We start from the raw sequence: 15,340 nt of genomic DNA, 5'->3' as shown, positions 1-15,340 counted from the left end.
GATTATAAATAATTTGAAAAAAGTAATTAAAATAAAAAAAATTAGGAAAATTCTCATTCTTGAAAATTTTATATAGTTGTTTTATTTGAAAATAACCGCATACATATTAAAAGAAATCTTAAACTTTATATTCATTTCAATTTAAAATATTGTCAACATAATTCAACTTTCCGTTTTTTCTTTATTATCTTCTAACGACTTTCTAGCTTCTCTGAGTTCACTTAATTGTTTCTTAACTTTAGCAATGTCGTCTAATGAAACGGTCACTTCAACTTGACATTCCTCCTGTTCTTTGCGAATAAATTCTAAATTATTAATTTTTGTTTCAAGGAAAATTATTTGTTGACTTTGTAAATATTTCCGATATTCATCTAAACGTTCTTGTCTAATATTTTCGCAATGAGTATTAGTTAATTTTTGCAAAGACTCTTTTCTTGTTATCCAATGAAATTGAGATGGTGCTGGTTTGTAAATCAAATCCAACTTTTCCAATAGCCATTCAAATCGTTTATAATCCCAACGTCGTAAATATTTAAGAAACTTCTTTCTTTTATCAATCAGTTCCTTAAGAATACATTTAATACGAATATTTCTTGGGTGTTCTCTCATTAAATCTTGAAGACGCCGAATAGCTGCAGTCATACCGGCAACTGAAAAACATTTAAAATTACTTATATCTTTTTATATTGATCACAAATTCAAATTGATTTATTACTTCTAGCTTCCATTGAACCTTTATCTAGTTTATGCCTTTGGACATCAGTTATAAACATTTCTTTATAAATTTGCGAAGTACAAGGTCGGCGATTATTTTGAAGACGGAATAAATCTTTAACGATTTCATCGGCCCTAAAAATTCATAACTATAGATATTTCAATGTTTGTAAGAGTATTTTTGTGAAGACATGTAAACTTCATACTTAAATTTTTCAAATCAACAAATAATTAAAGATTTTTTATTAATAACATACTGTTCTAATTCAGGAATCCCACGAAATTTTAATACGAATTCTTTTGGATCTAAATTAGGTAACGTTGGAGCATCACCACTTTTTATAGGTTCAGTGCTAGCGATTTTCTCCGGACGAACCCATTTTATTTTTAAATCTGATTTAAAACTGCGAGTAAGTTGCCCAATAATCTGATTAGTTGGACGAAGAATTTTCCATGTTATCATCTTAATAATGGGATAAACTTTGATAAAACTAATTTATCCAAAATAGTCTGAAAATATATTTTTAATTGTATTAAATTATACACTGTATTTGGTAAGAAATGTTTACATTTCTTATTTTTCACATGTAGATTGTTTTTGATATTAAGACATTTAAATGTCATTTTTTTGACAAATAATATACATTTCTTGACGTTATTTTAATAATTTTTTCGACCTCTATCGTTCAAAACATGAAAAATATTGGAAATATTTTGTTCAATTTATTTTATTCAAATAGGAATATGAAAATATATAATTAAAATATATATTAGTTCTTGCTTATGAAAAGTTTATTGAAATCTTCACAAAAAAGCGTACTTGTAGGGAAGTAATTTAAGTTTCATTGTACAATAAACTTAGGATCAAAATTTTATATCTTATTAATTATTTTGGCATTTTTGCTATTATACTACATAATCAACAAATTTATTATAAATTATTGAAGAATGCTTTGAAATTTCAAGACATGTTCTCCTTCTGATTTCACGAAAAATTTTCCTTCTAATTTCACGAAACTTTTTATGTCTGAAGAACTCTTTCTAATTCTAGGCTATATTTACATAGTAATTAATTGCATTGTAGTAATTTTTGATTTAGTACACCACGCAGACCGAAATAATAAAGGAAATATATTAAATAATTCCTTTTTCATCTCATTAAAATTAATTGTGAATTAATTATAAAATTACAAACCATATTTGTTATACGTAATCCAACAATTTTATAATGTTTACAGTTATCAATAATATTAAATAATTTTAGTTTTTTTTTTCTTTTAGCACAAAATGACATTTTTCAAAATATTATATTCACAATTGTTCCAACTACATAACTATTCTTATATCACTTGTCATTCTTTTTTTTTTTTTAGAACATTATCTTGACATAAATATACCATAAAACAACAAAAACAAATAAGTGAAAATGAAAGAAAAAAAAAAAGTAAAAATATAACAAAAATAAAATGAAACGTCAGATTTTTTTTTTTATTTTGAGAAGATAGATAGGAAAAAATTCTACGTCAAATTTCAATGAAAAAAGAAAAAAAAAGTTAGAAAAAAAAAATGTATATACTAGTTTTTTGTGTGCTTTAAATTTAATTAAAAAACTTTAATTAAACATTATTGTTTTGTTTAAAATATTTAATATAATTGAAATTAAGTCCATTAGTTAATTATTAAAAAAGAAATTATTTAAATACATTAAAATATTTAAATAGAAATTCTTAAGCAAAAAAAAAAAAATTTTTGTTCGAAAAGGAATTTTTATTAAGGCAAAAAAAAAAAAAGCAAAAAAAAAAAAAGAAAAATCTATTTCTCAAAAAGAATAAAAAAGAACAAAAAAAAACCGAATATACAAAGAGAGCGAAATGAAATATAACCGAGAGAGTGAATATATAAAAATATAACAAGCAAGAGAAACATATGCATACATATATATATATATATATATATATATACAAAATATACTTACTTTCGTACACATCACATTAAAATATAATATGTATAACAAAATAAAGAAAAATTAAAAAAAAAAAGAAAACAAAAAATTTTATAAGCAAAAAAAAAAAAAATCTATATAAATATATGCAATATACAAACCGTGTATATTAATTATATTAATACGTTATTTATAATAAAATAAAATATTTATATAAAAAAAAAAAAATAAATTATATAAATAAATAACATTTTAAAAATACCTATATATTAAACATTTAATTATATTACATACACAATTACATAATTTTACACACATAATAAATATTTTTTTTCTCGTTTTCCTCAAGTCCATACATAATTATAATAAAAACAAAATTATGTATATATGTACATACATACATATATATGTATGTACCTTACCATCTATAATACCTAAAATAAAGCAAAACAAATGAAAAATTTGAAAATAAATAAAATATACAATATAATATAAAGTAAATACTTTCACACACATCCATATACATATATATATATGAATATACAAATGTGAATAATAATTATAATATATTATATGATGAAAGAAAATTCTTTTAGAAAAAGTTAAAAAAAAAAACAAAAAATTATTTAAAAACAAATATGTACATATGTAGGCACATAATATTGAATATGCAATAAAATATATGTATAATAGATTGGCTGCTTTTATAAAAATAATATATAAATAAACAAACTGATTCTAAACAAAAAGAAAAATTGCAAAAGAAAATAAAAAAAAAAAAAAATAATTTCAACAATATACAATAGTATTTAACCTACCTTATTTCTAATTATATTTTCTTTTATTCATTAAAATTATTCTTGTTGTTTTGGTCTTGTTATTCTTGTTATTGTTATTATATCAAATTTCTCTAGTCTTAAAATTTCAATATTAAATATACAAAAAAATTTTCTCTTTGAATTCTTATAAATTACAAACATTATTTTTTTTTTTTAAATTTTATTAAAAATTGTTGAAAATGTGTAATATTAATATATGAATATAATACTTATGTATATATGGGTACCTACCTATTTTTAAAATATATTATACAAAATTTATAATTAATAAATAATATGTACATAAATAGGTACATACATATACATACATGTATAATAAATTAAAAAAAGTGGAATAATATTCAAAATATAGAAAAAATTTCTTAAAAAAAATATTTATTAAGTAGTGAAATTAAATAAAAAGTGTTATTAAAAGAGAAATTTCATTACATACATACATATATATATACATATAATATATTTACACTAATATAGGTATACATATTTAAATTAAATTCTTATTACTTAAAATTTATTTTTGTTTATTTTTTGTTTTTTTTTTTTTCTAAATCTTTAAGTACATACTTACCTTACTACCTAGCTATATTTATATAACAATTATAAAAGATAAAATTTAATGTTTATAAAAAAGAAGCAAAAAATTTAAAAAAAGAAAACCAAATTTTTCAAAATAAAAATTTTAAATATTTACTCTTATTAGAAAAAAGCAAAATCAAAAAAAAAAAAATTTAATTATAATTCATAAATATTTCAAAATAAAAAAAAAATCGCTTTAAAATATAAAATTAAAAATTTTTTTCTGAATCTTTAATAATATTATAAAACAAAAAAAAAAAAAAAATAAATTTTTTTAAAATATATTAATTAAATTAATTTATACATATATATATATATATATACAAAATACATATGAAATATATTTAAAAAAAAATAATATTTATGATATTTAAAGAAAAAAATCAAAACAAAAATTCATTTACTTAGATTAATTAAATCAAAAAAAAAATTGCTTTAAAAAAATTTAATTAAAATATTAAGAGAAGAGAAAAAACAAAATTCAAATATATTACCTATACTAACACAAATAATAATACATTTAAAATAAAAAATAATAAAAATTTATAAACCAAAAAAAAAACAAAAACAACAAAAATTTAAAATTAAAATAATTAATATTTTTTTGAAATCTTATTATATTTATTATATTATATACCTATAAGAATGAATTATATACCTAAACATATACCTATATATTTGAAAAAAAAAAAAACAAAATCATAATTAAAATTTAAAAAAATACTTATACACTTAATAAAATAACTTAAAGTCCTATTTAAATAAATATAACTAAAATATAACTAAAAACAACAACAACAAAAAAAAAAAATATTGTTTTCATTTTTATTACTTATTATATATACTTACCTATATATATATATTTTTAATTAATTATTCGCCACATTTAAAAAAATTATCCATATATATATATTTTAAATTAAAATTAAAATATAAATAAATAAATAATTAGCTACATTATTAATAAAAGAAAAAAAGTAATGTGTATAGTAAAATTATAACAAAAAAAAAAAGAACAAACAAAACAAAAGAAAATAGTATAACAGTAGAATATATTTTCTGAAACAAAAAAAATAAAAGAGAGAAACATAATATACAAAATAAAAAGAAAACCGAAAAAAAAACAACCCCTTCTTGTGAAAGAAAGAATGAAAGAATAAAAACACAAGTCAGTCAGTGTGTCAGTATGTGAAATGTAATCTTATGTAAAATTTATAATGTTATATACCGTTATATTATATACTTCTATTATTAATATACTTTAATGTATATTTCGTGAAAAAAAAAACACTCATCACATGTATATGTACATTATTTATAATACACATCAGTATATAAATTGATATACAAAAATATTATACTGATTTTGGAGTAAAAAAAAAAAAAAGGTATACATATAAATAACAAAGTAAAAAATATAATACTTATATGGAAAAATAAGTAGCAGAGAAAAATATAACAAAATATAAGGAAAATTATCTACTTTTATACACGTTGTGTATATATATGCTTACAAACATATATATACATTTATATGGTATGTTATTTTAATTTTTATTTAAAATTTTTTTTTTTTTTAGTTTTAAGCGTAATTTTTTTTTTTCCAATATTTATGAGAAAAGTTTTGAAAAATAAATCTATAAATATTATTGTTTATATTATTATACAATATAATAATATATTTATGATATAAGTATATGTATATCAGTTTGGGTATTTATTAAATTACAATTTATATGAATGTGTATAACAGTTTAACAAAACAAAAATTAGGTTTCTTTGTTTTTTTTTTTTAATAAAATAGATTTTAAATAGGTACTTAGTTAAAATTAAACAATTGATTAAGAAAATCCCTAAAGTACATAAATACTCAGTAATAATGGCCTAAAAATACCTATTAACCTATTATTAGGTGATTTTAATTTATCAAATTCAAAGTATGTACATATAAGTACTTATGCACATACTTATATATCTTTTCTCTGGTGAAACTCTCTCTGCTCTCTCTCTCTGCACGTGAGCTAAAAAACGAGCACATTTTTAATAGCACAGTAAAATGAATATGAAAAGTAAATAGTACTTTCGTATTACTTATATATGTACTTTATACGAAAATATTTAAATGTTAATACTCATTAACTTAACTCATATTAAGTACTTATAATTTCTTAAATTAAAAATTAAATTAAAATAATTTAAATTTTGATTATTTGCATTGATTTTCAGAAAATTATAAATTTCTCAATTTAAAATAAAAATATTAAAATTATTATACTCAAATGTTGCAATTAATATAACATACTTATAAGTACTTAATTAGTTACATTACTTTTGTAAGTTGTTTAGTATAAAGTACTTCATCTCAAAATATATATGTAAGTACTTATATGTGTATGTAATTTGCAAAATACATTATAATATTTTTACTTATAATTTTATAAAACAATTTTCTGAGTTTCAACAATAAAACCCACATTCAATTTCTTATTTATTTTGCCTTTTTCGAAAAAAAAACCAAAAAGAAAAAAACATTATTATTAATTATACTCATTAACAGTTCGTTCTCAAATAATTGTAACAATGTCCATATTAAATACTTGAGTACAACTATACAAAAAAAGAAAATTTAAAATTAAATAAGTGCAAAAATCTAAAAGCATTAAAAAGTAATTTAAAAAAAAAATCAGAAATTTTTATAGGACAAATGCTTTACTACTTAAATTATATTTTGGTAATTCACATAAGTACTTAAGTACAAATTGATTTAAGTACTTAAAATTAAATTCAAAATTCCTCATACGTCCAATTTGTTTTAAAATGTTCAAGTACCATTTTTCAAATTATAATACGTTTAAATATTTAGATGTATACTTAGTACATAATAAATATTAGTACTTAATTGTCAAATTTATTTTTGCGGATTAAAGAGACTCTACTGTAGTTTTTATAAATTTCTTTTGGAAATTTTAAATTAATTTGAAATTTTAAAATACATATTTTTAATTTTATAAACAATAAATAACAAAATAACGGAAAAACAGAAAAAAATGTATACATATATATGTATGTATAAGTATATACATACATACATATTGTATATAAATAAAATTCATCTTACTTAATTTAAAAACAAAAAAATTTATAAATGATTACAACAACCTTTTGTCTGTTCTATATTTTTCCTCTATGAATAAATATAACTTGGATAAAATAAAATAAAAAAACAAAAAAAAAAATTATTTTTCTTTATATACTCATTAAACGTCCTTGTGCAAAAAAAACCTTGAAAAACGACACCTTCATATGTAAAATGGGAAAATTTTCATACTTATTTTTGTAATAGTAGTAGTGGAGATTTTTACACATTTTTCATAATTTTTTTTTTGCTTTAGACGTCAGCTGGTTTATTTTTTCTCTTTTATAGTGTATTGTACTATTTTTGTACTTATTCTGTATTTAACTGCACATACTTACCTATATTTATGTTATTTATTTAAGTACATATTATTTTTTATTTACTTATTTTTATTTTTCTTAAAATATTGTTTACTTATATATTATAATTTTAAAATATAATTGCAAAATAAGTGTACTTGTAATGAATTGAAAATTATTATAAATACAATAATCTTTAAGTACTTAGTTCCTGTCAAGTACTTTTTCGTAACTTATATTAAAAATTTTCATTGATTTGCTTAAAGTATAATTTTTATAAATTTTTTTTTTATATAGAAAAAATTATTTTTTGAAATAAATAAATATTTTCATTGCATAAAAGTTTAATTAAATGAAATTAGAACCTTGTTTCTTGCTAATTTTTTGAATTGTTTGAATTCCATTTCATGTTATGGCGCTTATGCGAATTTTTAGTACAATACGTTATTTCTTAGTACGTTTTATGTGATGGGAAATTTGTACTTTTGTGGAGATTCTTTGAAAAACAAATAAGTACTGTTGTAATTGTTATTAAGTAAAATTCGATACTCGATATGATGACATTTCAATTCAAAAAGCTTTATTCAATTAAAATAATATAAAAATGAATAAATTTTTTATACAAAATTCAACTGTACTTGCAGAATTTTAACATTTTCTGCAACTCATAATAATAAATGTGGAGCTTCAAATATAATTGCAAAAATATGTAATTAATTTCTTCTCATTTTTAATGTCAAACAAATTTCTTACTTATTTTTATTTTGAAATGTTCAATATTCGAAAATATTCCCACATTCGAGTAAACGTAAATATTACGTATTTTCTGGTTTTTCAATTTACTTACAATGTAATTAAGTACATTAATGTAAACATATAAAAATTAATAATCTTGATTATTCATTGAAAATTTAAAATTTAATTATACATATTTACTTACATACATACTACATACTTTCATATTCAAAAATATTTAAGGATTTAATTTTACCTTGAAAATATTTTTTACAAAATAATAAAAATTTAGGTTTACTTGACCCAACTCTAGGATGCTACTATTTGTAAGATTATAGTTAACAATTTAAGTAGTGCTTACTTTCTACAAAAGTACTTTTGAGATAAAAAATACTACTTATAGTAAATGTACTAGCTGACATTTTCACTCAGCAATTTAATTCAAAAAAGATTTATGGCATATACTAAAGTGGTATATGCTTGAAATTTTGTTTGAATGGATAAGTTTTGAAAACTTATGATTTCAATATTGTGGTTCAATGTTGTTATTGAAAATTACACTAAGTATAGTTAATAGTTTTTGATTAAATACAACGGAATTCATTTATAACACGACGTTTCTTTGTTTGATCCGATTTACTTAGTAGGCTTAAGAACATTTCAATTGATAACATTAGAATCTGTTAATATTTTATTAATTTTTTAGAATTCTTCATATGTATTTAGTACAAAAAATGTTCTTCAAAATTACTTCATAGGCAGACAAGCAAATAATGTGCATTAAGAATTAGACTAACTTGTATACATTCAATTTGGCTATGATGAAGAAGTTTAATAAAAATTTCAATATATTCACAATATTCTTGCTTCGCTCTTACATATATGTGGGAATTTACTCTTACTTGTTTGACATATTAAGTATATGTGACAGCGATAGAACGCCAAATTTTTATAATAATCTTAAAATGTATATGTATATATATTTAGAACTAGTGTACGTATACTTATAGTTTCTGTCGTTGAAAATATTAATCTTAATTAAAAAAGAAAAAAATTTAGAAATTACGACGTCCTTTAATTACGTTATATTTAAATTTTGCTTTTTGTCATTGATAGTATCTTAAAATTTCAAAATTAATTTAAATAAATTGCTAATAAAATGTAAAACATATAAATAGCCATATGTATATTTTGTATATATACATACACAAACAATATAACTTACATACATGTATTTTTTTCAATTAATGTTATAATATTGTTGTAAGAAAATTTAAAATTGTAGTGGGTCAAAGTAAAATTCATGCAAGCATAAATTATTAACATATTTAAAAAAAATATTTTTTCAAGTACTTATTACTCGGTTACTTATTTTTAAGTAAATATTTGCATGTTCTTATAGTTACTTATAGAAAACAGTAAGTTTAGTTAATGATTGTGTGACTTTTTATGCAAAATTATTGCTCTCACGATTTCAATATTTTTTAATTTTGAATAAAAAATGTTACATGTACATTTATTTTGCTATACTTAATTGTAAACGAGAATTAAAAAATTTTTATTAACAAAGTTGTTAAACAACTAAATTAAATTATGAATTATTATGAAAATAAAATTATTTGAATTTGAGTGGCCATGTTTATTTAAACATCTTTAAGATCATAAAAATTCAATTTTTTTTGCCACATAAAATTATGAATTTTATACGGAATTTCTTCATAAAATTTAGTTATTATTGCTCATAACCCATCGGTAATCATTATAAATTTTGACGGTACGATTGATGCAGGAGCATAAAAGCCGAAATTACTCTGGAGTATATTTGACGATAGTTTATAAATAGAATGCTGTTTCGTCTGCGATAGAAATCCTATTACTTATATATAGAGGTAAAGTCTTACGTTCAACGTTTATGTTTTATGTAAAAACGAGAAAAAAAATAGAGTTGACCTTGTCAACTCTGTGATACCCGTACGAATTTGTTATCCTATATGCAAATAAAGATGCCATAACTGACTATGCGACAGACGATGACTTTAAGTTGCCGTATTACCATATTAATGTATGCAAAATTTCAGTACTATGTGTTTTTCAAAATACTGTGTGTGCCAAACTACTATTTAAGTTGTATGGCAGGTACCAGAAGGAGCCAAGTAATTTCAACGATTCTTATCATACACATTGGCCCTACTAATATATTTGTTTGTGTGAAATTTCAATACCGCAACTTTTATAGTTTCTGAGATATAGCCAAATAAATTTTGAAGTTGTATGGCAGGTACCAGAAAGAGCCAAGTAATTTCAACGACTTTTATCAAACACATTGGCCCTACTGGTATATTCGTTTGTGTGAAATTTCAATACCATAGCTTATATAGTTTCTGAGATACAGCCAAATAACTCTTGAAGTTGTATGGCAGGTACCAGAAGGAGCCAAGTAATTTCAACGACTTTTATGAGACACATTGGCCCTACTAATATATTCGTTTGTGTGAAATTTCAATACCACAGCTTTTATAGTTCCTGAGATATAGCAAAATAAATTTTTAAGTTGTATGGCAGCTACCCGAACCGGTGCCCAGATCATGTTCAATTTAAATAGGGTTCTGGCACTTACTAAAATAAATCATATGTGAAAATTTGGTGAACTTAGCTCAATTAGTTTTTGAGTTATCGTTGGGACGGACGGACGGACGGACGGACGGACGGACGGACGGACGGACGGACGGACGGACGGACAGACGGACGGACGGACAGACAAAGCTAAATCAACTCAGAATTTGACGCTGATCAAAAACATACACTTGAGTCTATATCTAAGACCGTTATTTCTTAGCGTTACAAACGGTAAGGCAAATTTAGTATACCCTTCGAACATACGTTCGTACGGGTATAAAAAAAGTAGCGACATATCGAAATAAATGAGCGTACTCAACTACTCAATAAACTACTCAAGTACTCGTTTTAACTGTTCCCTTGTATAGATTTGTATAGCATAGAAAGTTTTATTCGCCTAGGGTTGCCTTATATTATAAATTATGTTTATTTAATTTGTAACAATATCCATAATAATATTTACTATACTTATATAAAACTACGAGTATAATAATAAAGAGAAATATGAAATGGTAAAAAAAAATTTGAACGTCCATTTGCTTTTTTTAATTAAGTATTATTAAAATTAAACTATTTTAAAATTCTATATAAAATTATTTATAAAATTTTTAAAAGATTAAAAAAAAATTAAATATAAATTTGTAAAAAAAAAAAGAATCTTCATCCGTGACAATGAACCATTATCGGAACATTGCCGTGACCAGGATTCGAACCTGGGTTACTACGGCCACAACGTAGGGTCCTAACCACTAGACGATCACGGCTATATGAAGATATGTTTATCAAACAACTTGACCAGTATACAAACATTTTCAATCTATTTTTTTTATGTTATCTCATCTATCTACTTAATAACAGCGAGGTCATCAATACATAGTTTTTTTTATTATTAAACATACATCAACCATACTTACTAGAAAATTTTTACAAAGCACTTCATGAATCAGGGTCAAAATTTATGCATTAATAAAATAAGAAAATTAAAAATTCTTTTATTTTTTGAATAAATTTTGATTAAATCTATTTTGAATTTTAAATTTGAAAAGAGAAAATATAAATATGTATGATTTTGTAATATAAAATTGAGTATAACGATGTACCTATACAGGTACATAAAACATATACACAAGTGTATATGCATATAACGAAGTATAAGTAATATGATTGAGATTTTTTAATAGAGTTCAATATACTTAATTGACGTGTATATATTTTGATTACATTTTATCGATGTATTTATGAACATTGTATAAATCTATAAGCTGATAACAAATATGAATGTATGTAACATTTTTTTTTAATGAATTTTATTAACATTTTATGTTGATAATTGTGGCAAAACATTTATTTAAATACTTAGTTATTATTATGTCGATGATTTTAATAATAATTATTTGCTTGTTTGCTGCAGACTTCTGACATAACTCAAAATTTGCAAACTTAAGTAAAGTAAATATTTTCTCCCCTTACTTACATACAAAAGTCATTCTACAATAATTTTATTATTGCAAGTGTTAATGCACAAGCTAAAGAAATTACGTTTTTGCACAAAAAAGAATTGTTTCTCAATAAATAACTCGAAAAATGTATTTTTTGAGTTATGTCGCTTTGCACCAAATGTAACTAGTAAGGCGATATGTAATGTACATAGTAGAACGTAGTATGTCGGGAACTTCTGACATTGTGTATAATTCTACTTATGTATGTATTTATTATGTATTTGTTACTTGATGCTCATTACAAACTTATTAGTGCTATTGTTTTTGTCGTAGTGGATCCGGGTCTGCAAACAGTTAATCACGATAACACTACATTTTATAATTGTTTTAAAACTTATAGTACAAATTTAACATCATTGTAATACTATAATTGAAAAGCTTAATTGTGATTTTTAAAATGAGAAAAAATAAATGTAACATATAGGATAGGCAAAGAAAGGTAGTTGTATATAGATTCAGCATACAGAAGACAGTAAGCTCAACATGCAATCGAAAGAAGTATGAATCAGTTTAGGTACCAAAAATTCGGTTACATTGATGGGTTGTGGTCACATGCCTACTTTAAAGAAACTTACCTTATTTATAAACTAATTGGTTTGATCAGATGTTATGCTTTTTTCCTCTTATTTTTTAAAAATATTTTCTCTATATTATTTTCTTTTCATTTATCACTGTGAGTCAAACACATTTTAGTATGTGTGCAATATTGCACTAAAATTAAAATTATAATAATAAAAATTTTGAACTGTTATACACTTACTATACTCACGTTAATATTATTCTTTATATAAGTAGTAAAAGTAATTAGTTTTTTAAATAAACAAATTAGATATTTAAGTATGTATGTAGGAATTTATGTTTTGTCTGTAATTATGTGATTTTAAATTTCATATAAAATTTGTTAATTTAAGCAATAAAGTAAAATTTTCAATGCGTATTTCACAGTTCTGCCATTGTACGAGAACAATACGAATTATGAGCTCATTTATTTATTCTAATTTTAAATAAGTAATTAAATATGTAGTAGAATATTGCAATCTAAATTAATTTGTCTGTATTATGGGAACCAAGAAAAATTATAAAAATTATGTTTATTTAAAATCATTAATAAATGCAGTGGGTATGCGTGTTTTGTATATAAAAATTTCAGCATAAAATTTTACTAGAAATATGAAATTTCTATTTAAACAGTGTTGTAAAACTCCACTTAATTATAAATTTTGAGGAAGAAAATCGTTATGCCTATATGCTCTTATATAAATTACAGTAATTTTTTGATTAAGAATGAGAATTCATTTTAAATTTCAACTAGTATTTAAATTATAATATTCCAAATTAAAAATCATGCAAGAAAATTTAAAAATTTAAGCTTGTTTAAAATTTTTTTTGGAGTTTGTAACTGCTTCCTTGAGATAATATTATACTATGGTTTATAAATAGAATCCAAACCCAAAGTTTCAAAGAAAAAAAAAATGATTTGGCATTCATTGGATTCTTGATCTTTAAATTGTGAAATCCAAAAGCTGGGCCGCTGTATCCTTTCGTTTGAATAAGAAAAATCGAACATTAATTTGTGAAAAATTGAAAATGGATTCATGAAAAATTGATAAAATTGAAAAACAGCAACTTTTCATATTACCCCATTTTATTGTTTATGTTTTTGCCATTTATCACGGTTTACCGCTTTGATTATTGACTAGTTATTTATTACATATATTTGAGTATATAATATAACATATAATATTGTTTACAATCTTATATTTATAATATTGCATTTTATTTTACTTGATACTATGTAAGCATATAGTTGTTAAGAAATTATTAGAACATGTTACAATTTGTACATTAGGTGTAAAATTATTATAATCTTAATGCTTAATAATTTTTTTTACTGAAATATTTCTATATACTTATGTATATATGTAAGTGTGGGTAATTATTTTAATTCTTATATATACATTTCTTATATATATATTACTTATAATATTTCGAAATATTTTAAATAGGTACTTATGGAAATATTTATGAATTTAAAGAAAAATGTGAAAAACAGTTGAAATATTTCAATAAATATTTACGGATTTACGTGTTTGTATACTTACATATTTAAAAATAATTTATTTTAATATGAATTTAGTAAAGTTGAACTGATGTCAGAATTCATACTAATAAATTCAATAAGTAATTTTATAATTTATAAAAGATTTAACGTGTACATGTAAATCTTAACAGGTTAGTAATAGTAATGCACAGGTTGGTATATGTAGTAATAGTTACAGGTTATACAGTACAGGTGTTGCAAGATTTTAAATTCTCATATACAGTAAAACTTTTAAGGTATTTACAAGCGCCATTTTTATACCGTATCCTGCGTTCCAAGAAAAACTTTAAAAATAAGTACTAAAAATTTGTTTAGAATAAAATTAAGTTTGAAAGCTTCCTGGATTTCTTACTGTAAGTAATTAAGTACATGTTCAAAACCATATTAGCAGCATTTACAGTGAACATATATAAATGGAAAGCAGCCTGTATACTATTTACATATGCAAAAGTCCGATAATTCGAATATAATTTTTTGTATTTTTTGCAAATTCTCTGGTTATTTTCCAACTTTCTTTTTATTTTTTACTATAAAATGTACTTAACGTAATTAAATTACTATAAAATGTACTTTTTCTCCAAATTGATTTTCATTTGGTTTTATATAAGTACTACACCATATACATAATATTGTATATGGTACATACAATATGTAAATATGGTATGTACGTACATATGCAAGATATAATTTTGGTTCTAATTCCTTTATGTTCCCTTTCCATTTAATTTCATTAGTAAATTTAAAAAAAAAATTTTGTTGTTTTTGTACACATACATATATATATATGTATGTACATAATATAAATATGTAAAATACGTACATATATATATTATGTTTTCATATTTTTATTTTACGTTTTTCAAATTGTTATACACATTTATAT

General features: G+C 21.7%; 2 protein-coding genes and 1 non-coding gene across 3 annotated transcripts in view; 1 reads left to right on the top strand and 2 right to left on the bottom strand.

Annotated features, from left to right (window-relative positions):
- Positions 1–50: 50 nt before the first annotated feature.
- On the bottom strand, positions 51–1,234 carry LOC129615752 (28S ribosomal protein S15, mitochondrial). The gene is made up of 3 exons (XM_055531124.1): positions 972–1,234; positions 716–849; positions 51–650 (listed from the first exon to the last, which is right to left on the bottom strand). Exons 1-3 carry the CDS (start codon positions 1,175–1,177, stop codon positions 163–165), a joined length of 828 nt encoding a protein of 275 aa, XP_055387099.1. The 5' UTR covers positions 1,178–1,234; the 3' UTR covers positions 51–162.
- Positions 1,235–4,746: 3,512 nt separating this feature from the next.
- The window catches only part of LOC129615708 (protein kinase 4-like), a 126,860-nt gene continuing 116,266 nt past the window's right edge, over positions 4,747–15,340 (top strand). Inside the window, exon 1 of the mRNA XM_055531066.1 lies at positions 4,747–5,608. The gene's annotated coding sequence lies outside the window, so the exon portion shown is untranslated. The remainder of the gene's footprint in view (positions 5,609–15,340) is intronic.
- On the bottom strand, positions 11,550–11,621 carry Trnah-gug (transfer RNA histidin (anticodon GUG)). The gene has a single exon. It is a non-coding gene; the product is annotated as a tRNA-His (tRNA).

The sequence above is a fragment of the Condylostylus longicornis genome, unplaced genomic scaffold, assembly GCF_029603195.1.
Source record: "Condylostylus longicornis isolate FDR11 unplaced genomic scaffold, ASM2960319v2 ptg000145l, whole genome shotgun sequence".
Lineage (NCBI taxonomy): Eukaryota > Metazoa > Arthropoda > Insecta > Diptera > Dolichopodidae > Condylostylus > Condylostylus longicornis.
This window is presented reverse-complemented; position numbering and strand designations above follow the sequence as displayed.